The sequence below is a fragment of the Gossypium arboreum genome, chromosome 5 (genome assembly GCF_025698485.1).
Source record: "Gossypium arboreum isolate Shixiya-1 chromosome 5, ASM2569848v2, whole genome shotgun sequence".
In the NCBI taxonomy this organism is placed as follows: Eukaryota; Viridiplantae; Streptophyta; class Magnoliopsida; order Malvales; family Malvaceae; genus Gossypium; species Gossypium arboreum.
The window spans coordinates 79457756-79484166 of NC_069074.1; the positions used below are offsets into that span (position 1 = coordinate 79457756).

Sequence of the window (26411 nt, forward strand, 5' to 3'; positions counted from 1 at the left end):
TGCAATTATTAACGTGAAACTCTAATTGTAGTTCAAATGTATACTTGAAGCGATTTAATCATGCATATTTAAAGAAATAAATACATCAATTTATTTTTATATTAAATAAACATAATTATGTATATATGCAATGTATAAATAAAAAGAATGTTATATCAATAATTATGTTAATAATTTATAAAAATTAGATCAAATCAAAATTTTATGTATAAAATTACACAAAATCGAAGCTCAATTATACAATTACACATTAAACCATAATTCATGTATAGTTTTGGGATTTATCCCATATATAATTAATATAAATATACTAGTTTAAATTATATAAATGTATTATTTATAAAAATTATATATGAAATATAAAATTATTATTATGTAAATAATTAAAATTTACTATTTAAAACTGTACTATATGAAAAAAAAGATAAAATACCATATGTATCGATTTTAAGGTATGTTTTTGGTTTTATTTGTAAATTTGATCTATTATCTACACTCAAATTCAAAAATTTGTGTTTGTATTTACTGATTTTTATAGATTTCTTTAATGTTTTTATAGAATTTTTAAAATTTTAAAATTTTCAATGAGACCTTGGTACATTTGGTAATAGGGGTGAACGTTTGATCAAATAAAATCAAATCAAGTGAATTTTTTTTTAGTTAATCAAGTTCACTAGTCTTATTTTATCATCCTAACTCAATTTGAAATTTTTTCAAATCGAGTAAAGTGAAATGAAATTGAGTCGAGTTAAATCGAGTGAAATTATTTGAGTTAAATTTATAAAAATTAAATATGTCAAATAAAAATATTGTTACTGTATATATAATTCTGTTAGAGCACATAAATTGAAACCATATATATTTGAAATTTTTTAAAGCAAAAATAAAATAAAATACTTGAATATGTTAAATTTGAATAATTAATTAGGTCTCTAAAATTATTATTTTAGAAAATTTCAAATTTTTATATATTTTTAGAATTTATATATTTTTAAAATATAAATTTTAAAATTTTATAAATATTTTGAATTTTAAAATTATTTTGAATTTTTTTTGTAATTTTGTTGAGAGAAACTAATTTATTTATTTTTAAAGTTAACAAAGGCTAAAAGCGTATTTACACCAATTTATTATTCAAATTATTTGAGTTATTTGAATTATGAAATTTAACTTGGCTCAAACTCGAATCGAGTTATTAGAGTTGACTTGAATAAATTGATTAGATTAACTCGAAATTTGAAATTTTTTTTCAATTTTTTCGAATTGAATCCAATTTTGCTCACCCGTATTTGGTAATGTGAAAGCCTTGGATGTATCCAAGTTTAAGACCCATTATGTACAATTAAATGTGTAGGTTTCCAAGTCTCATAATGTGCTATTGTCACGTGTGAGTTTTAGTTCAATTAATCAGTTTTAAGATTGTTCCAATTCTTAATTTATTTATGTTGTAATAGTTTGATTCTATATTTTATGATTGCTTAGAAATATAACTGCATTTATACTTTAATTATACTTGTAAACCTTTAAAAGAAATTATTAATAATTATTAAACCAACGATTCAATAGATTAAACTTAAAAACAATATTTACATTGATTCAAATTAATAGTCGGATTAGTCAACTAATCCAATTAATGAGTTTAATTTAATTAATAAATTATTAAAATATTATTAAAAAATTATTCAACTAATTTAATTATTTTTTAACTTAATTCAATTTATAAATATATATATTTGGTATGGAAGGAATTCTTAATTCAGTAAGACATAGAAACATAAAATGTTACAACATTGGGCCAAAACAACATTGGTCCAAGACCAGTATAAATAGTAAATAAATTTAGTAAGTTATTAAAAATATACAAAAATAAATATATGTAAATATACCATAATGGAATAGAAACACGAAAAATACAGGGATTACTAAATTTAATACATACTTAAAAAGAAATTCAAAAACTTTAAAAGATAAAGCAATTACGTGTATAAATGTATAAAGAAAGATAACGATAATATAAAAAAATTTTAAACAAAATCTCACCTTTTTTTCTTTTCTCTGATTATATAATCTCTCCTTTTTTTTTTTCTTTAACTCTCCAATTTCACATCCCCAAATCCCTTTCAGGATTTCAAATTTTAAGGTCAGTTTCTTTTAATCTCATAATTTTTTTTTATTTAGTGAAGTTTTCGTTTCTTTCATTCGATCTTTTTTCGGGATTAACTTTGTGTTTTATTTTTGTTCTACAAAAATTATCTGTTTTTTAATGATTTTACTTTTCCTTCTTAGCTTTAGTGCTAACTTTGTTTTTTTTGGTTGAATACATGAATTGTAGGTATGGAAATGTTTCTGAAATGAATACGTTGTTGCCAATTCAGCTATGAAAATTGGACTTTGTAAGTTAATTGTTTTTACTAATCCGAAAGTTAGGTTTTTTTTAATGAATTCTTGGTTATTAAATTCATATTTTTGAATTTGGGGGCATGTTTTCACTAGTAATTCGGATTTCTGTGTTCAATTTTGAGCATTTTTGTTGTTGTTGGTTGATTTGCAGGATTCTTCGGGCATAATTTCATAAACTGAAATGTTGTCAATTTCGATCAGGATTCAGTTTTCCAGTATGATTTCTATGTTGTAAAACTATGAATTAGGGTTTTAGATGGTACTGGAGTTTTGTGTTTATAATGTGTTTGTTATTTTGTGTAAACCAGATAATCAAAACCAAATGTGTTGCTATTTTGGTTGGTTTTGATTTTAGAGAATTCAAAGAACAAGCAAATTGTAAGTAGAAGTAGAAGGACAGAAAACAGTTTTGTGAACCTAATTTGGAGATATTTTATATGGGTAATAAGTTGGGAAGGAGAAGGCAAGTGGTGGACGAGAAGTATACACGCCCCCAAGGATTGTATGTTCATAAAGATGTGGATGTTAAGAAGCTAAGAAAACTGATACTTGAATCGAAGCTTGCTCCATGTTACCCTGGCAATGAAGAGTGCTGTTATGATCTTGAAGAATGCCCGATTTGCTTTTTGGTTTGTATTTATACTGTTGTGTTGCTTCTTAAGTTTATCTCTCCAGTTGTAATTTCATACTCTTTCATTCTTTTTTTTTTTTTATCTATCATTGCATATTTGGAAGCCTATGCTATTTACTTGTATTTTTAAAATTAGTTGTTGTTGAATGTAATACCTTGTGGTTACCTCAATATATTTTTTTCCCATTGTATTTTAGTATTACCCGAGTCTCAACAGATCGAGATGTTGCATGAAAAGTATTTGCACAGGTAAACTATATGTGCATTTTCTGACTGATTCATATTGATATTGCTAGTTTTATGAAATTTTGATGGATTTTTATTTGCACCAGAGTGTTTTCTACAGATGAAGAATCCAAACTCGACCCGTCCTACCCAGTATCCTTCACATTAATGAAATGTTGACTGTAGAACTTTTTAATTTGATTAGTTGACTCTGTACATGTATTCAAATGTTTGCATTCCTTGACATTTTGAGGTGTCCTTTCTGCAAAACCTCAAACTATGCTGTGGAGTACCGAGGTGTGAAAACAAAGGAGGAAAAAGGGATCGAGCAAATTGTAAGTTCCCACTCTTTGCAAAACAAAGAAGGTTTTTAGACCCTATGATTATCATTTTAATATTTGTTTCTGCTATTTAAAACTTGCAGGAAGAACAACGTGTCATAGAAGCACAAATTAGAATGAGGCAGCAGGAACTTCATGATGACGAAGACAGAATGCAGAAAAGACAAGAATTCAGTTCTTCAAGCACCGCTGTTTCACCGGGGGAAGTTCAATACGGTTCAGCTGCAGGTATCAATTTATTGTGATATTTTATTGTGTATAGTGATTCTTCGTTCCTCCGACATTGTTCCATCTAAAAATTTTTTCCTATACATTCTTGATTTTTGCAGCTCAATCCTCTGTTGACGAGGAACTAGTTTCTTCTCAAGATTCGCAGGCTGCCATGATGATTCAACAACCATCACATCCTAGGACAAACAGGTAGGCAGTGTTTTATTTCTTACAGTCATATGTTGAGAGAAAAAAAAGTGCATAGAGCATGGTTGCTAGTTCGTATTGCATTTCTTTTTTCTATTCAAAATTCGGAGCTCATCTTGCAACATTGGTCTTAGCATTTTTATTTCAAGTTGTGTTGAGGTGAGGATAAAAAGTATGCTAATGCTATATTTGTTCAGAAAAGTTTTGTGTAGTCATATGTTCAGAGAAAAAAGAAGTGCATAGAGCATAGTTGCTCGTTCATATCAGTGTTCATTTTTCTATTCGAATCTCAGGACTCGTCTTTTATGATTGGTTTAAGTGTCTTCATTTCAAGTTGTGGTGAGGTGAAGATAAATTATGTTTATGCTAGATTTGTTCAAAAGAGTTCTGTGCAGATGGTCCTCAAACTACAGCTGTGACTGATATTTGTTGTGGAGTTCAAAAGGGATGGTAAAAGGACTGATGGGGTTAATGTGAAAGTGTGTTTGAAGGTGAATTTTTAGTTGAAAGTTGTGTTGCAATGATTATTAATAGTTTCCACTTTCCAGTTCAGCACCAAAGTTGTCTCTTGCTTAGCTCATGGTTGAGAAAAAATGTCAGATGACAAATAGTTTGCCATTTCACAAGTGTTTTTGGGATCAAACTATTTATTTAGATGTGTGGCACACAGGAAAGACGAGATTTTGGATGAGTGCTTTAAGGAATGAGTTACACTTATTGGGAACAGAATTGAGTGAAACAAATTTTAGGGGAGACTCATAATTTCAATAATGAGAACATTTGAGTTAATGGAAGATATGACATGATCGAAAGTTCAAAGAAGATGTGGATGAAAACTGTAAAGAAGCCTTAATTTTAATAAGTTCAATGAGGATCTACCTTAATTTGCATCGGTGGTTCAATCTAGTCATATTTATTTTTGTTGTTGTACCTTCTCTTTTTGTGGGGAAAAGTCATTTATCAATATTAGATGGCACAAGCCAATGAGACATTGGCTTAATAACAAGAGGCCCTGGGAACTTTAGGGTCTCTGGTTCAAGTCCCACCAATGCACGGGTTCTTTCCATATTTATTTTGGTTCAAGTTTCACCATATGTGGGTTTTGTTTAAATTTATTCTAGTTTAAGTGTAACCATGTGTAGACTCTGTCCAAATTTATTTTAGTTTAAGTTCAGATATATCTTCTGATTATCGGTCTGATTGTGCATTTTAATGATTGATTTTGATTGTAGTTATTCAAATGTATTTATTGTAATTGTAAGTGTGACTGTATTTGTAACTTCTCCTCCAAAAAGAAAAAAAAAAAAAAAAAAAAAGATGGCTAAAGGAATTCAGCAATGTGCTAACTTGCTGCAAAGTATGATACAGTCCTTGGTTAATGGAAGTTCTGTTAATTACAAAAATAACTACAGTACATAGCAGTGAACCTCTATTTCTTTTCTTTTTTGATGGGAGACAATGGAGTCTGGTCTGCATATGCACAAACTGCTTCCATTGGGTAGAGAAATGATGCCAATGATTCATAGTTTGTTGATTATAATCCTATTTTCTATGAAAGATGCTAAAGAAAATAACAATTTAAGAAGAAAGGTATCACTTTGGGTGCATTTCATTGTGGTGAACTTTCTACCTTATATTCTAATATGCTTTTGAATGAAAAAAAAAGTTGAGACGGTATTTTATTTTCTGCTGCATAAGTACAATCAGTCTCGTTCAGGCCTAAACAAGGTTTTACGCTATTGGTCTTAAATGATCAGATTGAACACTGTTTCACTATCTTTTATCAAATGCTTAAATTGTAGGGATGATGAGTTTGACGTAGATCTGGAGGAAATAATGGTCATGGAAGCAATTTGGCAGTCAATTCAGGTATGGAACTGATTGTAGAATTTAAGCATTTCCAGCAGTAAGAAAACTCGTATTGTCAGTTCAACCAAGTGTGCTTTTCAAAATTGCCATTCTTTCTTTGAAGGTTTCCTTTTCTAGTTAAAGCTTGTTACTTGGACTCGGTGTGGGTGTCAGATATAGGAATGTGTCCAACACGTTTATGGTTAGATTCTTTTTAAAAAGTTTTTTCATGTATTTTGGATGATCCTTGGAGGTCATATTCCCATATCCATGTGTCAACATGGATCCTTAAATAAAAATTAAAAGTTAGAGCAACTTATTGAAGAACTAAGAGTAATTTCACATATTAAAATGTTCAATCCTTCTAATGCTTTTCTTTATTGTCATCTTGTTGTTTATATAAAGTCTCCACTTTACGTAATATATTACCTATAGGCTTTGTTTGATTTTGTTTTTCTTTAATTTTGGTCTATCTGACTGTTGATTCTTGGATTGATTAAGGAGAACAGCAGACACAGAAAGTCTAACAATGGAGATGCTGCTTCTTCGGTACATGTTTCAGTAGATCGCTATGTCTCACCAGCTATGGCCACAGTGGCCGGTTCATCATCATCGTCATCATCATCATCTCCTTCTGGTGGTTTTGCTTGTGCAGTAGCTGCCCTTGCTGAGCGTCAGCAGATCAGTGGAGAATCTTCTCTTGACTACAACGGAAATATACCGCCGTTCAATATGCTTCCTGGCAGCAGCAGGTTCTATAACAGGTTGGACCAAGTTTCTGAGAATCGTCCTGCAGAGAGCCCGGTTGACATGCCAACTGGTGGTCTGATGACACCTGCAAGATATGAAGGGGAATGGGGAGTAGATTTTGGATCGGAGGTGGCTGAAGCAGGGACTAGCTACGCAACTCCTGATGTTACAGAAGATATAGGAGGGATCTCAACAATACCACAACAAGATGAAATAAGGGGTAGCTTTCTAAATGTGCCCCGACCCATTGTTCCGGAAAGTTATGAAGAGCAGATGATGCTGGCTATGGCTGTATCTCTGTCTGAAGCTAAAGCTATGACAAGTAACCCTGGAGTTCCATGGCAATAGTTTTATGTCCAAGCTATCAGCGATTGTCTTTCTCGAACAGATAATGCTGACCATGGCTGTTAGCTTGTGGAGTCTCGAGCTGTGATGAAGTGCACCAAGTAGCTCCAATGCAACCAGTTTAAAGGTCAAGGTAGTGATGATCCCTTTCTCTTCCTCACACGATTATCATTCCATACATAGATATTAAAATTGGAAACTGATTATTCTACCAAATCCAAGGTTGCTTGTTTTAACCAATTCATAAATGTTTTTGGGGTCCCTTTTGCTACATTCAGTTTCATTTGTTAGCATGTTCATATCCCACAAACAAAACCACTTATGATGGCTTTCATTAGTACCATAGCATGCACGTCTCAAATGAAAATAGGCTTTTATAAAGTGTAGTCTCGAACCTTGAGTTTAGTTCGGTTGGCATTGGTATTTTGCAGGTCAAGGATGGCTTCTTTTGTACCAAAAAAAAAAAAGAAGATTTTGACTCTTGTCTTATATGTAGTCTCGTTCATTGACAGCTTACATTTTTATAGGATGCTCCTTATGTCCTGTTTTAGGAAGCTAGTCAAAAAGTTGTAGAATTATAGTTTCAAGGCTATCTTATGTATATATGATAACATATATCATACTTTGCCATGAACCAAGCTTTCTCGGCTTGGCCTTCTCATTAAATGATTAAAAATATTTAGGTCCACATCGACCTACATGTTTCAATTATTATAATAAGAAACCATATTAGTATCTCATTCTTATTTGTCTTTACAACGATAACAAATCGTATTATTAAGGGAAAATCTACAAGTTAAGTGGTTCCTTTTGTTAAAGAAAATATTTAAAAGATTATAGGTTTTGAGATTCTAATTTTAAATTTATGGAATTTTAATTTTTTTAAGGGTGATTTTATGTATCAATGGAGTTAGATTTTAGTTCAAAATTAGTATACTTTCAACATTTTAGTTTTTTTTATTAATAGAATTAATATTCTAATTTGATTTTGGGACGCTAAGAAAAAAAATTACTGTAAGACTTGAGTGTTGATATAGAAAATGATCATGGGTGCGAAAAAATAAAATAATAAGTACATGATGAAGCATGGTTTTGAAAATTATAAAATTGATTCATTTGTCAGTTTAGAGTAGTTTATAATATATACGATATTCAACGACATTTAGGGGTAAAACTGTATTTTAATCTTCTTAAAAACAATAAAAATTTAATTTGATCTTTTAAAATTATAAAAATATAAATTATTAAAATAATAAAATTATAATTTTACTATTATTAAAATTACAATTTAATCTTTATCTCCTAAATAAATTTTTAGCTTCGTCCTTATGGACATCCAAACAAAATAATAAGATAGATTCTGTACACTTTTCTGCTTCTGGTCAGGGAACAAGATGTCAAAACGTGCAACAAGGAGACGGGATGGAGAAACCTAATAATCAGAAGATTAGATGGAAGGTTTATCGAAAGTTGTTGTTAGCCTTCAAGGACATCACATGTTGAACTAGGTAATAGAAGAATTGTTCATGGGTCGAATTATTTGTTCAAGTTTAAAAGTCCGTTCAAAATTTAAGAGGGCTTAAGTAAAAATATTAGACTCGAAAAATAAATTTAGAAAAAATTAGAAAAAATAAATTATTTTTAAGTCTATAATTATTTATATTATGTTATTTTTATATATTATGTAATTTATAAAACATTAAAAAATAAATTTATTTTAAATATATAATATCACTCTAATGTAAATATTAAAATAATATTAAGATTACTATAAAAAATTTTAATAGATAAAAATAAAATTATTAAATATTAAATTAAAATAATATAAATATTTTTTAAAAAATAAAAATAATATGACAAGATTAAATGAGTTCGTGTTAATTATTTATAAATATGAATAAACTTTAATAAAATTTTAAAATTATATTTTAAACTAATTCAAATTTAAATAAATATAAAATATATTAATATTATACTTAAATCCAATCTAAACCCAACCCTAACCTATCACGGAGTAGGGATGCAATTACCAAGAAAGGGACAACTTCGGTCTCAGTTACTACTAAATATGTCTTTTTGTGGGCCTTTAACTTAACTTTAAAAAGCAGTTTCCTATCAATCTCTTAGTCAATGATTTAAAAATTTTCCATTTTCCATTTTCAACTTTTTCTTTTCTGTTTCTTAACTTTCAACTTTTTTATGACATCAATATTTTAATTAATATTTACAATTAATTCGTACATTCATAAAAAAACTAGTTATAAATAAATTGAAAGGAGATATAACATGTAATATTTTAATAATAAAACTAACAAATTATAAAAATAAAAATAGTAAAATTTAAAATATTACAAAATATCAAATAACTATTATATTTAAAAAGTATGCATTCAGCATTTAGTTATTATATGTTAATATAAATAACTTAATTATCTTTCACCAAATAAAGACATGAGATTAAACTATATAAGTTATATATATAACTCTTTTAAAATATTATAATAATTTAATTCACGATTTGAACTTTAAAATATATTCATTTTTTATTTTGATATCTAAATTCTTTTTGTTCCAATTTGATATTTAAAGCACAGTTAAATTCTCAATTTGGTACCCAAAATAAGCTTCCGTTATATTTTTAATCCATCATTTGACGAACGTTAAAAAAGTTTCTTATAGCTAATTACAAAGTGTCACGTGATATTTTTATGTAAAAAAATAAATATTTTTTATTAAATGAATATACACATTAAAAATATAAAAATATAAATATAAATATAAAAATTCAGAAAAATATATATAAAATCTAAATAACATATAAATTATAAAAATAAAAAATGGTCATCCCGAGGATATGAGATTGAAAGATAAGCCGCAAAATCTGTGATTGGTTTCTTCAGAGTCATGGGACAGGTAGAATAAAACCATTTCAAACATTTCAGAGCTTTTCAGTTTGATACATCTAACTTTCCTCAGGAACATGATGATAATAGCAATTTTTTTATTGATTTTTGCAGGCATTAAAAGCTAAGTTGGTGTGGAAGTGGGCTTTGAGAAAGATACTTTGAAGGAAAAGTAAAGATATTGAAGAGAAGTTTATTTATTCATTTTGGATTATTAGATGTGATGAATTTGGTTTATTTATTCATATTGGAATCTTAGATGTGATGAATTTGGTATAGTTTTAATAAAATGAGCTTGAAATTATAATCAAAACTTATGATATAAGCATGTGAAACATTACTTATTTCCATCATTTCTCATCTTTCTTATATATTTATTTATTTTTACAGGTGATGAACAGGCTATGTGAAGCTTCAAAGCTAAATCTGTCACAAAAGGCTTTCTTCCATTGCTTCAAAGGCTTCACCCTCCTTTTCCACTTACAGTGATGTTAGCAAGATCTTTGTTTATGATAGGGTATGTACAGGTTATAAGGAGAAGTTGTTGTTGAGATACTTCAATTCTAATGATTAACTAACTACATAGGCCACTTCAAAGGATCCTTCACACAAAGAAATGGAGCCAAATATTGCCCCGGGGGGGTTAAAGGAAAGGAGTGGTAAGTTAATTTTCTATGACATGCAGTCTTATAATTGGCAGGTATTTCCCATATTGTGATTCAGTGTCCCTTTGCAAAATTACCTCGCTTCAATGCTTGTCCTCTGCCAAACAAGGCTGGAATTTGTCATTGAGTGTCCCTTGGGCTAGTAAAAGGGTGGGTGTTGTTTTAATACTTTATAGAGTATTAGAATTGTGTGACTCGAATCTTGTTTATTTGTTAAAAAATTACTAATAGGATTTTTTTTTAAATTTTTAAATAGATGTAGTCGAAATTGTTTGTATTATTCATTTTCAACATTAGTGAACTTTTCTTCTTTTATCCATAGTTTTTCCCAAAAGGATTTTCTACATAAATTTGTGTTCTTATTTTTCTTTTCTTATTACTTTACGATCGTTTTACTGTCTTTATCGAACACGGAGAGCCGAGCTGATGATATTTGTAAGAATGTTTGTTGGGTTTGGGATTTGATTTTGTAGTTGCATTAGGTAATGGGTAGCAACACTTAGTAATATCGGTAATATTGTATGTGAGTTGTAATCTCTCGTTTTTTACTGCGACGTTCGATTAGTTGAATTTGACTGAAGATTTTTTTATTCATTTAATAAAATTATTTTTATTTAAATTTAATTATAAAATATATAATCATTTTAAATAAGGAGTGAGGCCTCATGTTTAATCCAAATTTTACCGAAAGAACTAAAATATTAGCAATAATTTTGTATGAGCCCTTGATCTTCAGTCCTCTTTTTATTACTAAACTAGGTTTTTTATTTTGTGTATAACTAAAATATATTTAATAATTCTAAATGAAGTTTTAAAATTACTAAAAATTCAAAATTTTACTTTAATAAAATTTTAAATGGAATTTTCTTTTAAATAAAGTAAAATAAAATATATTTTATTTATATAAATATTTAATTAACAAATTGTAGCATATTTTAATCTTCTATATAAAATTTGGAAAAAAAGTTGTTTTAAAATATTTAATTTTAATATAGATTTAGCTTAAAAGTAAAAAAAAATCACTATTTTTTAATTAAAAGGGTTTTTTCTTTTGTCTAAATGGTATATTTAGTTAAATGTTTGTAAATAAGTGATATAGCTGAAAGAAAAAATTAAATATAAAAAACATATTGGAGGACTTATTATGAAATATTGAATATATTATAGAATTTTTAAACATATTGGAGGACTTATTATTAAATAATTTTTAAAAGGTAGCAAATGTGTAGAACATTATTAAAATATATATAAAAAATGAGGAGGATTTATGTTGTAATTTTTCCTCCGTAAATGCTTTATTTATTTTCACGCGGATACCAAATTTTTATAGTGTAAACATATTTGAAATTTAAGGATCTTCTAATATATAAATATATATATATATATATATATATATATATAATTAGTATCTTCGTATTGGATTAATTATTTATAGAGTAAAATTTTAAAATAAAAATTTTAAATTCTCTATTTTTTATCTTTCATTTTTGTTTTATAATTCAAGTTTTGGGGTTCATTCTGCTTCTTTTAAGAATATAATCTTCAAGGTTTAAATTTGTGTTCTCTCTCTTCTGCATATCCAATGCGTGTTTGTAGATTATCTCTGCTTTTAAAACTTAATAAAATAAAATTATTAAATTAAAAATATATAATTTTTAATAAAATAAAAATAATAAGGATGAAGTACTACAGTTTGAAATAATATTTTAGGTCAAGTTATTTATATTGACGTAATAATATACTTGAAGTGAGTAGTTAGTAGTATAATTGCATCCGTTTAACTTATCCATTTTATCCTTTATTCTGCTTTTTTATATTATAATTGGGAAAAATATTTAAAATTTGATAATATAAAGTATTTAATTATTTGTTAATAACATGTTATTACTAGTAACTATTTGGATTAATTGGTGTCATTGCTATTAAACGCATGTTGTTGGGTTTATGATAAATAATTTTAAAAAATAAATAAAAATGATTTAATTTATATATTTATTTATTTTTATCATTTCTTCTTCTTCTTTTTCTCCTTTCTCTTTCCCTTCCCTCTAAAACTCGAAACCAAATTGCCAAGTTCGATGCCGCTCCGCCGTGCTACTTGCATGCCGACCACCGTTGTTGATGGTAGATGAAGTTCAGAACTAATCTCCAAAATCGTTTTTCATAGTCTTACTGAATTTCAACTTGATTTCATCAAAATCAAGTCTAATTTCATCCTATCTCCCTCTTCCATAGTTGAATTAACCTCCATTTTCAATATATTCAATGGCGGAGCGAACGAGGGCTAATAAGGGTCCCAACTCCCTAAAATAGAAAATTTTTCATTTGGACCTTTTATAATTTATAAAATTTTAAATTAATAATGGTAAAATTGCACTTTGCCTCTTAAAAATAATAAAAATTTGATTAAATCTTTTAAAAATTATAAAGATATAAACTATTAAAATAATAAAATTATATTTTTATTATTATAAAATATACAATTTAATTCCACCCTTAAAAAGAATTTTCTAGTTTCCCAAGCCTTAACTCAAAACAATCTAAAACTAAACCCATTTTAAATGTTGATTTGGGAAATGTATTGTTTGGTGTAGGTGTTGAAGTTGAGATGGTGCTCAAGGGTTTGCTGTTATTGATATGGTGATCAGGGTTCTGATGCTAATCATTATTCCATTAAACTAAAACAAGATGATGAACCATTATTTTTAGATTTTTTAAATTATAAAATTTTTAAATATATTTTGACTTTCCATTTATCACATTATATGTTATGGTAAGTTATTTTACAAAAAAATTACTTATTTTCATTAACATATAAATCATTCTCCGTTAATCAAATTATTTTTCATGAAATAAATAGAAAAGAATATTTCTCAAAAATTATTTTCAATAGAACAAACTAACATTCTTTCAATTAAAATTTTAAAAATAATAAAATTACTAAAATTAACAAAAAAATTTCATAATAATTTTTATCACACTTTTCAAAAAATAATTTTCCACTTTCCAACGGCAACAAGAGTCCTTAATTAATGGTAAAATTGTTAAGAAGAAGTAAAATGACAGTATTGTCCATTTCCTTCCCACGTTTTCAAAAAAATTTGTCCGTACTTGTGTTATATCTTTCCCATTTTGCAGCTTTAATTCAAACTTTTTAACTCTCTCTCTCTCTACAGCTTCATTGCTCAAAACAATTTTCTGGGTAAATTTGTTTTTTCTCTCTTCTCTCTCTACTTGATTCCTTTTCCATTTCTTCATTTGCCTTGCATTTCAGTTTGAGCACTCAGAGATTTCTCATGCCTCACATTTCCTCATTTCTTTCCTAAGGTAACGTACTAACTTTTTCTTAAGTCAAAGGAAGTTTGATATTTTGATCCTTTTATGAACACAAGGTTGCATAGTTTAGTAAGTTCATACTGTAACATTTCATCACCTAGCTTGTGGTCAAGAATTATTAAGTAATGAGAGGTCCAATTGTTCTTTTTTCAGTTTTGATTATTCCCCTAGTATTGCAACAACTCGTAAAACCCGGGTTGAAGATGCTTTTTTCCCCCAAAGATTTAATTCACCAAAATTTTCTATCATAAACATTGCTGGCTTGAGATGATGATATGTGTGTTTAGTGTCCAATTCATAGTCATATTACTCAAATTTGAGTGAGTACTGGATGTACTTATGTTTTTGGTTAAAATTTTTTTTGTATATATTTGTAGGATTTTAAACAAGTGGTATCTCCGTACTTAAATTGAGATATTCATCAAACACGAGTATCAAATCCAGATGCTTAAAAAAATTGAAGAGTTTGCGTAGATTGTGAAATAATAGAGTATTCTTCAAAGGTGATGGACCAATTCTTTTTGACCTTCTGAGTTTTTTAATTATATTTATTGTTTATTTACATCTTCCATTCTTACAGTATCCTTCATTGTTCCTTACACTCCGCAGGTCTCAAGTTTTTCACTAATTTATATCTTTTCATTTACAAACTCTGCAACTTTTAAGTGCCAAAATGCCTAGATCAAGGTGAGAATCTAATCTGCTGTGAATTAATGGATATTCTTGTCATAGTTTTAGTTCTCGGATATTAATCTTGTTTTAGTTCAACCATGGTTTTTTTTCTGTTTTAGCTATTAAAACTAGTACCTGTTTATGGTTTGTAATGCCATTTTTGGATATATAATTACGCATTTGAGCAGAACTCGGGCATTAACCTAGCTAGTTTATGCAGTTACCTTTAAGAGATGATGGTTAGCAAATTTTAAGTTTGAATCCCAATATCTACAACTGTACCAGAAAAATATGCATTTGAGCATAAATATCTTGCCTAAGGATTTCATCAAATTTTATTTAATTTTGTATGTGATTATCCGGTTTCTCTTTTTAGTAGGGGCTCAAAAGTGCCACAAAGGCAATCTCCTCGAGGATCAAGTTCTGATTCATATCCTCTGCGTCATCGGGCAATTACTGATAGTAGTAGTCCCAAGCTCAGAGAATGCCGTTCCCGAAGTGGTACTCCCCAATCAGGTCCACTAAATCAGAAGAAACTCGGCACTCGCATTGCAGATTTAGAAACTCAACTAGGGCATGCACAACAAGAGCTAAAGATTTTGAAGCACCAGTTGGATTCGGCAGAAGCTGCAAAGAAAGAAGCTCAAGAACAATTGGAAAAGAAGACCAAGAAGCCAAAAGCTCCCCAAAAAACTCATGATTCTAAGAAAACACACAGCTGCAGCCTCAGAGATGAATTTCCCGAAGATAATCGTCGAGAAACGGATGTCTTTGAAGTCCCAATGGAAAAAGTAGCAATGGAACCCAAGCTGGAAGTTGACACAACCGATGCAATAGAAACCTCAATTGATCCAACAACAGCATTGGAGCCAGAGAAACCACCTTTGAATGACTTGGCTTTGAAAGATGATGAGATCAATGTGCTAAAATCCAAGCTAGCGGAGAAAGAAAATGAGGTTATTGCCTATGCTCAAGAAAATGAGGACCTGAAAAACCAGTTGAATGAAGTGACAACAAATATATCAACTGCTAAAGCCAAGAAAGCAGAAATGAGCTTAAGTTTGAGACTAGTTAAACAAGAGCTAGAAGCAAGTAAAAAATTGGCAGCTCAATTGACGGAAAAACTCCGATCTGTAGAAGGGCGAAAGGAAGCATTGGAAGAAGAGATGAAGAAGCTAAGGGTACAAACAGAACAATGGAGAAAAGCAGCAGATGCTGCTACAGCTATTCTTTGTGGAGGTGAGGAAACGAATGGGAGGCTCTCCAACAGATGTAGCTCTATGGATAATATTCATTTCGGTGGTGTGTACACAGGTTATGTTGGATCACTTGGCTTGGATGATGATGATGGTGATGGTTTCCGAACTGAAAAACGAAAGGGCTCCGGGATCAAAATGTTTGGAGACTTGTGGAAAAAGAAAGGTCAGAAATGAAAGTGAGTCTCTGTGATATTCAGGGAATGGTATTTTTAGCTGTTCATGTATAATAGCTGAGGTCAAATGTTTGAATTGTTGGCCGTCCGATCCTTAGTAGGTAGTATGGTTCTACAGTGTTATGTTTAAACCATTAATATGGTGTAGTGTTATTTATATGATTAGGTATGGGTTCATATGTAATGCGGCCATTTCTTTAAGCCTTGTGTAAAAAGCAAGGGTTGCCCATTCCTTGAAACCCCGTGTAGAAAACTAGGGTCTAGGGCTGAACAAAAATGAAAAGAAATTGATGACAACAAAATTGGTTCCAATAGTATTATTGGTTTGATTTAGCCTTTTCAACTCATGGAAATTATATCCATCTTTTTTGCTATCTTTTATCAACTTACCAATAGGGCCCATAGCATCGATTTTTCCATTTTATAGAAAAAAATCATAAGATTTAATGGATCGAAGTAAATAAATAAATTGTAAATTGAAGTGGAGTGAAGTGGAGCACTACCTATATGAATATTAACTATATACTAGCAAAATAAGATGCTATTATTATTTGATGCATTTGCTTTCGGAAGCGAGATTAAAAATTTTGTCTTTAATTAATAGTTAAAACAATAAAAATTAAAAATTTTGTAAACAAGGGCCACTTGGTTGAACATTGAAATATAAAAAAAATAAAAATAAAACATTGATTAAAGTTTTTATCAAACATCCATACATTGATTCAAGTAGTGATTAAAATATTTATGAAATTGTAATTATTTTTATCATGGTTATATGAGGCTACCATTGTATAATTTAAAGTAACATGATAAATATTTAACATATTAATTAGATTTGGAAAGAGGATAAAAGTAACAGTAGAAAAATAAATCCAATTTTTGCTTATATTCAAAAAGAAAAATGCAATACATATACTCTTTACAATTGCATGAATAGTTTTACTTTTACGTACAACCTACACATTTTTACATCTCTCAACTTGTCTTGCTCTTGCTGCTGTTCTTCATTTATCCTGCCTTAATTACCGGTCTCTGCTCTGTCTTCTTCATCTTCTTCCTTTGTTCCTCATCTTCATTCTCTGCGTTAACGAGCTTCCTCTTCGTGGCGGAAGTTTCAGTTCCAGATTGATTATCCAGAAATCGGTTGATAGTATCTCTAAGAGTCATATTAGGAAGAATATCATCAGCCACTATTCGTCTTCTGCAAACACAGGTAGCCATTGAAACAATGCGATCTCTCACGCATTTTTCACAGAAGCTAGCGAAACAGCATCTCGTCAAAGCTGCATCTTCCATTACTTGTTTGCACAAAGGGCAGTGAAGTTCGGGTGGTACTGTCGTGGACTTACAGCTACTCGAAGTTGTTGAAATCGAAGCGTACGAAATCCCAGAGCTTTTAGAACTCGAATCGGATGTGTTGGAAGCCCTTTTACGGTCAAATTTAGGGTCACCATTAGTTGGGCAATGGTGAATATAATGTCCACCCACATTGCATCGACGGCAGACATAACTCAGCGGCGGAATTCGCCGCGACTTCCCCAAGGTTTTAACTGATGAAATTTTAAACCCATGGTCGATTTTGGTTTCTTTACAATGGGTATCTCCTGGTTTCGCAATTGAGTTGTTGGAAATAGAAGTAAAATCAAGTCCGAAATCATCGAAATCGAAGCCTTGTTCTTCAAGCTCCTCTTTCACAACAACAGATGGTGAGTTGGTTTGGATATTGGGTTTTTCTTCTCGGCCAATAACGATGGGTAATCCAGGCGGTCGAGGAACACGACGGATCAAAAGGCAAGAGTTTGCGAGGATCAAAGAAGAGCCACTGGCCAACTGTTGATCGGTTTTGGCATCGGAGATGAGTAAATCGAAATCGTTCCCATTACCGTAGCGTTTGGAAGCGAAGATTTGGTGCTTGAAATCGGAGAGTGAAATGAAAGGACCGTCGATGGGAAGGGAGTGGGAATCTTTGGAGCTCTTGAACTTGTAATACACCACCGCCATGGATGGAACAGAGGAGTAATGTTTGATGAAAGGAGAGAATTGGGGTTTTCTTTTTTCTTGAGACGTTAGAATGAAATTTGAATTTGGTTTATACAATTTATAGGGAAAAAAAAGAGGGAATTTGGATAACAAGACTTCCATTAGCATTTGGTTTCCTGATAATAGTAGGTCGGTTTATCTAAATTAAATTTTTTACTTTAGGTTTGGTTGGGTTTAAAAAATGGGTTTATGTTCTTGTTTAAGTTTGATTCAATTTAAGGAAGATAAATTAGGGCTCCATTTAGCTTGTCTATATTTAAATAATTTTTTTAAAAAATATAATACACTAAACACATTTAAAAAATGTTAAAATAAAGTTTAGACCTGTTCATAGGTTAGGTCATCTGGCCCGGTTTGAAGGTTCGCTTTAAAAGTGGGAGGGTTTTGACAAAAATATAGGCTTAAAAAATGAGTTTGGGTAAAAAATAAGGCTCGTTTAAAAAATGAGTCGGGTCTTGAGTAAGGCATTTTTGACTCGGGCCCGATTTGAATTCACAAAAGGACAAAAAAATATTGTTTTTTTTTTATTGTTTTCCCCCTATTTTGCTACTATTTTACTGTTATGTTCAAGGATTTAAATTGTGGTTGCAGCCGTGTTTTTAGTCGCGTTGCGTTTATCATAGTTGCGGACATAACGGATGCTATTGCGATCACCGTGGGTATCGCGATCGTGAATTTTTTTTTTAAATTCGCACAACTTATTATAAAATATAATAATTATAATTATAATTATAATTATAACTATAAAAATCACTTTTAATTATTTTTAGAGTGTTTCCTAACACTTATGAACTTTTATTAATATGAGAACACAGATTTTAAAATTATTAAATATTCTTATGTTTATTTACCAATTTTCTAAGAATATTATATTAACTAATAACAAAGTAAAAATAGGAAATATTAAACATTTTTCATATTTAATAAGTTTGAAAGTTTTTATAAATAAAATAATTAAAATTCATACATGAGAGAGCTCTTTAATATTTCTCGACACCTTTAAAGATGATAAAGATAGCAAAACATTCTATGCTGCAAAAAGAAAAAAATGAATAGATAAATGTATAGATTCTCATTAATTATTCATATTTCTTAACACTTATTCTCACTCTCATTCTACTTTCATATATAGTTTAACATGCTTCAATTCTTAATTATCTTTTCATAAAATATACTCCATTCATTTATCTATAGATCTATTTTAAATGTTTTAATATCATTAAAATAAAAACATTAACAAAAATTTTCTTTAAAAAAAATACCTTACAAATAGTGGTAGTGGTACAATTTAGTTTTAACCAATTAGTGGAATGACGAAGAGGATCAGATCCTTCACATTCACTTTGAGAGCGTTATTAACTTGATTCTCGTGGCCTTTGTCCTAAAATATATTTAAAAAAAAAAAGAGTAACATTTTAACCTTGGTTTTCATATAATTGATATGGAGGATATTTTTGAGGTGGAGGATACATGAGAGGTGGAGGTGGGTGATACATTGGTGGTGGAGGACGCATTCAAGGCAGATATGGCACACCATAATTAGGAAATGATGGATGATAACCATATGGTTGTGGATAACCATTCGAAGGTTGAAAATATGAAGGTTGTTCCGGTGGATAAAAACCTTGAGTGCTAATAGATGAATTACTATACCTAAGGTTACTAGAACTTGATCTCCTACCAGATGAAGAGTCTATAGAAGTATGCTTCTTGCCTTTTCCTTTGGATGGAGCTCTAGGTTCACTTTTATCTCTCCTAGGTTCAAGAAACATATTTCCATTAAATTTTGATCTATCATGAAAATGTCCACTAGTGGTACCAACTCTATATTCTCTTCCATACCGACTAGAAGGCCTAATTTCACCTCTATCACTACTATGTCTATCATCGTTATCAATTGGACTTAAACCACCACCATCGGGTCCATCGCCACTCTAACTTGGCTTTGCACTAGAACTTGAATGAGACAAATTTTGTTATTGAAATCGATTAACATTCATTACATCATCAGAGGTATCCACAAGCAACACACCGACATTTTCACCATCTAATAATGAATTCTATTTCTCTTGAAGTCATTCTGATAGTGGATCCACATCTTCAAAGATATGATCAAGGTTGATAGGATTAAAACTAACGTTTATATCATCAATGCTCATTCTTTTTTGATGTCTTATCTGAAGCCTCGTATTATAGTAGGTAAAAACTAGTTTCTATTGCTTTTGGATTGCTTTTTTCTGTTGATTTTGGAATGCTTTTTCTTTTTTTGATTGAAAATTATCTGATTTTGTAGGTGAAGAATGTATTCCCTTTGTCTTATTAGATTTATGCTGATTCTTTTTAAAGGAGTTGGATTTTGCTATGGTTAATGTTATGTTTATGCCTTGTATGTTATGTAAATGAAATGAGTGAGAATAGGTAATGAAATGATAAGTTCATAGTTGAGATGTAATGTGATGAAAAGAAAGGATTCTTGAGATAAATGAGTTACTTATAAGGAAGAAATTTACTTAAGCTATATGTGAGTTTACTTATGTCATGAATAAATACACTAGTTCGTGAGTTAATAATGTAATTAAGTTTATGCTAAGTAAATGGAATGGTAAGTAAGTAGATGAAATAATTTATCGTTTTAAGGAAAGATTGATAATTATGTAAGTCAACCTATGAGACCTTATTATGTTATGAATGAAAGATGTGTGTAATGTTTATAAATATACTCAATTGTGAGTTAAATAGTGTTCAATAGGTTTATACTAAGTTTAAAGTATTGGTGTTGAATCATATTTAATCTATATATGATAGTATTAAAGTGATAAGTTATGTTTCATGTTTATACAAACTTACTAAGCATTCATTTTATGTAGTCATCTTCCTCTTACTTTGCAAATTATCGAAAGCTTGATCGGTTTGAAAACTCGTCGGAGATCTATCACACTATCTAGCAATTATATTGGTAGATTCTGATGTCTTGATCGAGGTTATAATGGCATGTATAGGTGGATCTATGTATAAATGATTTAGTTATTGTTTAATTTGGCATGTATAAGTGTCATTACAGTTAATGTACCTATGGTATCTTGATGGTTAGTGTTAATATGGTTAAGTTGATGCATGGTTTTATCGCCAAAGAGGTAAGTTTGGCATGTTTGCAATATGGTTAATTAAGGTATGTTTGAATATGGAATTTAGTTAAGTGTGTTTGAATAAAAAATGACCAACTGGGGATATGTTGGTGTAGTTCAATGAGGTCAATTATGGTATAACTTGGTATGGAATTAAGTTAAATATATATGGATGAGTTATGGTCAAATATGTATAAGATTAGTATGATATGTTTTAAAATGGTAGCAAGGTGATCAATTATGCATATGTGTAGTTAAGTTGAATGCTTGCTTTTGAGGTGCCATATATGGCATATTGGTTGAATGAAATTGGTCATTTGAATTGGTCATATTATGTATGTTTTGGTATATTTTGATACCTTGGTCATATGTGCAAATGGCTTGTAAGGGAGTGGTTGAATTGGGTGAAAGAAATGGCTTGAATTTAGTCTATTTTTAGTTCACATTGCCTAAGACATAGGCGTGTGTCTCAGCCGTGTGTGACACACGGCCATGCCACACGGCCGTGTGTCCCTGTAGGTATTAATGGTCGCATTTCGAAGGTTACACGGCTTGACACACGGGCATGTGGCTTGGCCGTGTGGCCCAAGTCAGAGAATTCACGGGCACAGACACGGGCTGGGACATGGTCATGTCCCTATTTCGAATGTTACACGGCCTGAGACACGGGCGCGAGTCTTAGCCGTGTGAGTCACACGGCCGTATGACCCCTGTAGTGTGAATTTTTCCAACTTTTTCCTTAAGGTTTCATATGTTCCTGATTTAGTCCCGAATTGTTTCTAAAGTGTTTTTAAGGCCTCGAGGGCTCGAATAAGGGGCGATATGCATGTGTTTGAATGAATTATGCTATGATTTATCTAACGTTTGGAAATGAATGTTTTAAGTTAGGGTTTTATGGTAAAGCTCCGTAACCTTATTCTGGCGATGGATACGAGTTAGGGGTGTTACCTATGTTATATTAAACTTAGTTGGAGAATTATTATATAGTTCGAGATGTTTTATATATAAGCATGTGGTGTTGAATAATCGCTTGTTTAATCTAGTTGGTACCTATCTGGTCGACAACTTAACAAGTAAATGCCTCTAAAATAGTAAAAAAAAATTAACAATAAAACAAGAGTTATACAATATCCAAATAACAACAAAATAGTAGCAACATAATAGTGAAATGGTAGCAAAATAGTGAAAAATAATAAGAAAATAGCAACAAAATAGTAACAAACAACAAGAAAATAGTAAGAAAAAAACAACAGTTTTTTTTTCATATTCGGGCCGGGTTCGGGCAAAAAAATCTGTACCCAAGGCTCGACCAGTTTTCTAAACAAACCTTATTCTTTTGCCGAAGCATATTTTTCACGCCTATATTTTTATCCAAACCAATCCACTTTTTGGATGATCCTTCAGGACGGGTGGCCTGGCCTATGAATAGGTCTAGTTGAGACCAAAGGTGAAAGCCAATGTCCATTCATTTTTTAACTTTTTCTAAACAACCGGCCAGTCTATTGCATTCTCAATGCATATGAGTTAAGTTGGCATTTCAATCATGCCTCAACAAAACTCAAATCGTATTTACGACATGCGATTTCGGCTGATTAATCATCAGGTTCCCCTTAATAGGGTGCAACGTTTCCAAACAATCTGATTCTAATTACACATCTCAACAACCAAGCTTCAAAGTCTGTTCAAAACTATCAAGTATCATGTCCTAGAGTTCTACCTCATATGCGCTACACAACCCTATGTTCCTTGCAAATCCCAAACACCACAAACCATCTATATCTTGGATCACACCACCAGCCATGCATATTTCATATTTCAAATTCTAACCACCATCAATATTATTTTTCTATTTTCCCACCGGTGGTGACCCTTGCCCTTGATTCAATTGACTGGCATATACACAATCTCTTCTTTATATCTCATGACTCATGCAATGATAAATGAATCCTTTATTCCACACAACCAACTTTAAAAATACAATATTTTTTTTTACCATTAGAAGGTTGTACGAGGCTAACATCTTAATTGAAGAATTCAAAATCAGTGGTATTCTAACTGTGGAAGCTAAACGAATCTAAGGGGAATTAATTCCTCGTTATTTTCTAGAAGGGAGATGGAGAGATCAAGGTGGGCATGGGTCCAATTTGATAATCACCAATCAACTAAAACTTGTTAAGGAAACAATCATTGTTGAGTGTGGAGAAGAAAACTTTCCGGTCCAATTGGATAGGAGTTAATGTGAGAGTACAATTTGTTTTCAATAAAGAAAAAGTCAATGGCTTTGCAATTTGTTTGTTTTAGTAAACATACATTGAGGAATTTGGTGGTAAAATAAAGTAAAATGTGATTGGTGAAAAGATTTGATAACTCGAATTAAATTTATAAAATTATTTAAAATTAATTAAATTGATAAAATCTATGAATATTGATAATTCAATAGGTTATTATAGCAATTAAAGAAAAAATTACATCACCATCCTCATTAATAATCCAAGTAACATATTAGAATATACAAGAAATGCCATAATTGGATTTGGAAAGAGGATAAAAGTAACAATAGAAAAATAAATCCAATATTTTCTTATATTCAGAAAGAAAAATGCAATACATATACTCTTTACAATTGCATGAATATTTATCCTTTTACGTACAACCTATACGTTTTTACATCGCTCAACTTGTCTTGCTTTTGCTGCTGTTCTTCATTTATCCCGCCTTAATTATCGGTCTCTCCCCTGTCTTCTTCCTCTTCTTCCCTTGTTCCTCATATTCATTCTCTGCGTTAACGAGTTTCCTTTTCGTGGTCGAAATTTCAGTTCCAGATTGATTATTCAGAAATCGGTTGATAGTATCTCTAAGAGTCATATTAGGAAGAATATCATCAGCCACTATTCGTCTTCTGCAAACACAAGTTGCCAGCGATCTCTCACGCATTTTTCACAGAAACTAGCGAAACAGCACCTCGTCAAAGCAGCATCTTCCATTACTTGTTTGCACAAAGGGCAGTGAAGTTCGGGTGGTACTGTCGTGGACTGACAGCTACTCGAAGTTGTTGAAATCGAAGCGTACGAAATCCCAGAGCTTTTAGAACTCGAATCGGATGTGTTGGAAGCCCTTTTACGGTCAAATTTAGGGTCACAATTAGTTGGGCAATGGTGAATATAATGTTCACCCACATTGCATCGACGACAGACATAACTCCGCGGCGGAATTCGCCGCCACTTTCCCAAGGTTTTAACAGATAAAATTTTAAACCCACGGTCGATTTTTGTTTCTTTACAATGGGTATCAACTGGTTTCGCAATTGAGTTGTTGGAAATAGAAGTAAAATCAAGTCCGAAATCTTCGAAATCGAAGCCTTGCTCTTGAAGCTCCTCTTTCACAACAACAGATGGTGAGTTGGCTTGGATATTGGGTTTTTCTTCTCCGCCGATAACGATGGGTAATCCAGGCGGTCGAGGAACACGACGGATCAAAAGGCAAGAGTTTGCGAGGATCAAAGAAGAGCCATTGGCCAACTGTTGATCGGTTTTGGCATCAATCTTTGCCATTACCATAGCGTTTGGAAGCGAAGATTTGGTGTTTGAAATCGGAGAGTGAAATGAAAGGACCGTCGATGGGAAGGGAATGGGAATCTTTGGAGCTCTTGAACTTGTAATACACTACCGCCATGGATGGATCAGAGGAGTAATGTTTGATGAAAGGAGAGAATTGGGGTTTACTTTTTTCTGGAGATGTTAGAATGTCGGTTTTGGAATTTGAATTTGGTTTTTACAAATCATTAGCATTTGAAATTTGATCAAAAAAGAGGAATTTGGATAACAAAGACTTTCATTAGCATTTGGTTTCCTGATAATAGTAGGTCGGTTTATCTACATTAATTTTTTTACTTTAGGTTTGGTTATTGTATTAAATATCATTTTTAAAATTTTATATATTGGGTTGGTTATTTTAACTTTTGGGTAATATATTTTAATTGTTATTGAGTTATTGATTTAATATATATATGTATGGATGTATGTATATAAATAGTTATTATTTAATATATAATTAATATTATTATTTTTATAATATAATATATTCGGGTTAAGAAAATCTTGTCCAAGATCCAGTCCATATAAAAAACGGGCATTAAAATTTACCCAAACTCATTTTTCAGACATCATATTTTTGCCCAAACTCTTTCATTTTTGAGCAGACATTCGAGTCTGGACGAGTGACCCGACTCATGAGCAGATGCAATTTGGAGTATGCAAAAGATAATTTAGTTATAGCAAATTCTTAATGTCTTATTTATAGAAGGATTAGCAGCCTAAATTAGGTTTTCAGCATGTTCTAGGTCTTCGTATGAGTTTAATTGTGCGGACGAAAATAACCCTAAAAATCAATGCTTATATATATATTACTAAAGAAGATTATATTTACCTATGTATATACAATTATTCATTAGAAGATATGATATATTCTTAAGTTAAATTATTAAAGTTGAAAAATAAATTCAAATGCTTTAGATATACTTATGGTTATTCGAATAAGTGAAGTTTGCTTAATGTGGATTGGTTTGTGCCATAATATAAATAAATTGTTGATTGACCTATGCAAAAATATTTATATAGCAATAAATTGAGATATTTGCTCTAACCAACTAAATGTGAATACTTGTGAAAATTGAGTATAGCATGAATTAATGTGATGATCAAATGTGTAGCACCCTAAACCCGGCCCAGAAGTTATGGCCAGATCCGGCATGCCACATCAAAAATGTAAAAAAAAAATCCATTCTAAGTCCAGAAAATCGTACTTGATGTTCAAAAGATTAATTCATTAAAGGTTAAAGTGAATGGAAGCTGTGCACCAGGTAGGAAACCGGAAAAGAGGTGGTGAGTCCATCGGACTGCTTAAGTACCAATCTCCCTTCGGATCCAATCCTAGACATGCATACCGCCATTGCCACACCTTAACGTCATGGATATTTCTAGGAAACTGATTTGATTAAGTCATTTTTAGGAAAAGTGATTAATTTTGGAAAATACTTTCATTGCGGAAGCTTTGCTTGTTGTCGTGTTATTTTGAAATCAATTGTTGTTTTTTTGAAAACGCGCCCTAAAACTATCCAATTTCAACAGTTAAAATAAGTATTACCTATCTTAGTAATACATATTAAAACCATCAAAAATAATTAAGAGGCCTTATTACATTTAAAAGCCCAAAACTTCAAACGTAAATAAAAGGATGTCCAGTTCACGGAAGAAAATCAAACTTTCGAAGCGGTGGCCACTCA

At 30.8% G+C, this 26411-nt stretch overlaps 4 protein-coding genes across 10 annotated transcripts; 2 read left to right on the plus strand and 2 right to left on the minus strand.

Moving 5' to 3' along the window:
* The first annotated feature begins 1972 nt into the window (after positions 1-1972).
* Positions 1973-10053, plus strand: LOC108453688 (E3 ubiquitin-protein ligase DA2L-like). Of its 4 annotated transcripts, XR_008282803.1 has the most exons (13): positions 1973-2140; positions 2333-2393; positions 2552-2615; positions 2709-3029; positions 3229-3280; positions 3364-3409; positions 3510-3591; positions 3681-3825; positions 3927-4017; positions 5817-5883; positions 6364-7090; positions 8344-8465; positions 9975-10053. XR_008282803.1 is itself a non-coding variant. In XM_017751950.2 (11 exons), exons 4-11 carry the CDS (start codon positions 2838-2840, stop codon positions 6958-6960), a joined length of 1272 nt encoding a protein of 423 aa, XP_017607439.1. In that variant the 5' UTR covers positions 1973-2140; positions 2333-2393; positions 2552-2615; positions 2709-2837; the 3' UTR covers positions 6961-7681. The 4 variants fall into 4 exon arrangements, 1 of the variants encoding a protein (XP_017607439.1); XR_008282802.1 differs by lacking the exon at positions 9975-10053 and having other exon boundaries at positions 8344-8607; XR_008282801.1 differs by lacking the exons at positions 8344-8465; positions 9975-10053 and adding an exon at positions 7389-7681.
* A 3624-nt stretch (positions 10054-13677) lies between these two features.
* Positions 13678-16267, plus strand: LOC108450667 (interactor of constitutive active ROPs 4-like). Of its 4 annotated transcripts, none has more exons than XM_017748390.2 (4): positions 13678-13852; positions 14239-14364; positions 14471-14548; positions 14910-16267. In XM_017748390.2, exons 3-4 carry the CDS (start codon positions 14535-14537, stop codon positions 15964-15966), a joined length of 1071 nt encoding a protein of 356 aa, XP_017603879.1. In that variant the 5' UTR covers positions 13678-13852; positions 14239-14364; positions 14471-14534; the 3' UTR covers positions 15967-16267. The 4 variants fall into 4 exon arrangements, with proteins under 4 accessions (XP_017603879.1, XP_017603880.1, XP_052883803.1 ...); XM_017748391.2 differs by having other exon boundaries at positions 14913-16267; XM_053027843.1 differs by lacking the exon at positions 14239-14364 and having other exon boundaries at positions 13704-13727; positions 14528-14548.
* A 706-nt stretch (positions 16268-16973) lies between these two features.
* On the minus strand, positions 16974-17966 carry LOC108451666 (E3 ubiquitin ligase PQT3-like). Its single transcript, XM_017749332.1, has one exon. It carries the CDS (start codon positions 17964-17966, stop codon positions 16974-16976), a length of 993 nt encoding a protein of 330 aa, XP_017604821.1.
* Positions 17967-23836: 5870 nt separating this feature from the next.
* LOC108451665 (E3 ubiquitin ligase PARAQUAT TOLERANCE 3-like) lies at positions 23837-24687 on the minus strand. The gene is made up of 2 exons (XM_017749331.1): positions 24092-24687; positions 23837-24029 (listed from the first exon to the last, which is right to left on the minus strand). Exons 1-2 carry the CDS (start codon positions 24685-24687, stop codon positions 23837-23839), a joined length of 789 nt encoding a protein of 262 aa, XP_017604820.1.
* Between the last annotated feature and the right edge of the window lie 1724 nt (positions 24688-26411).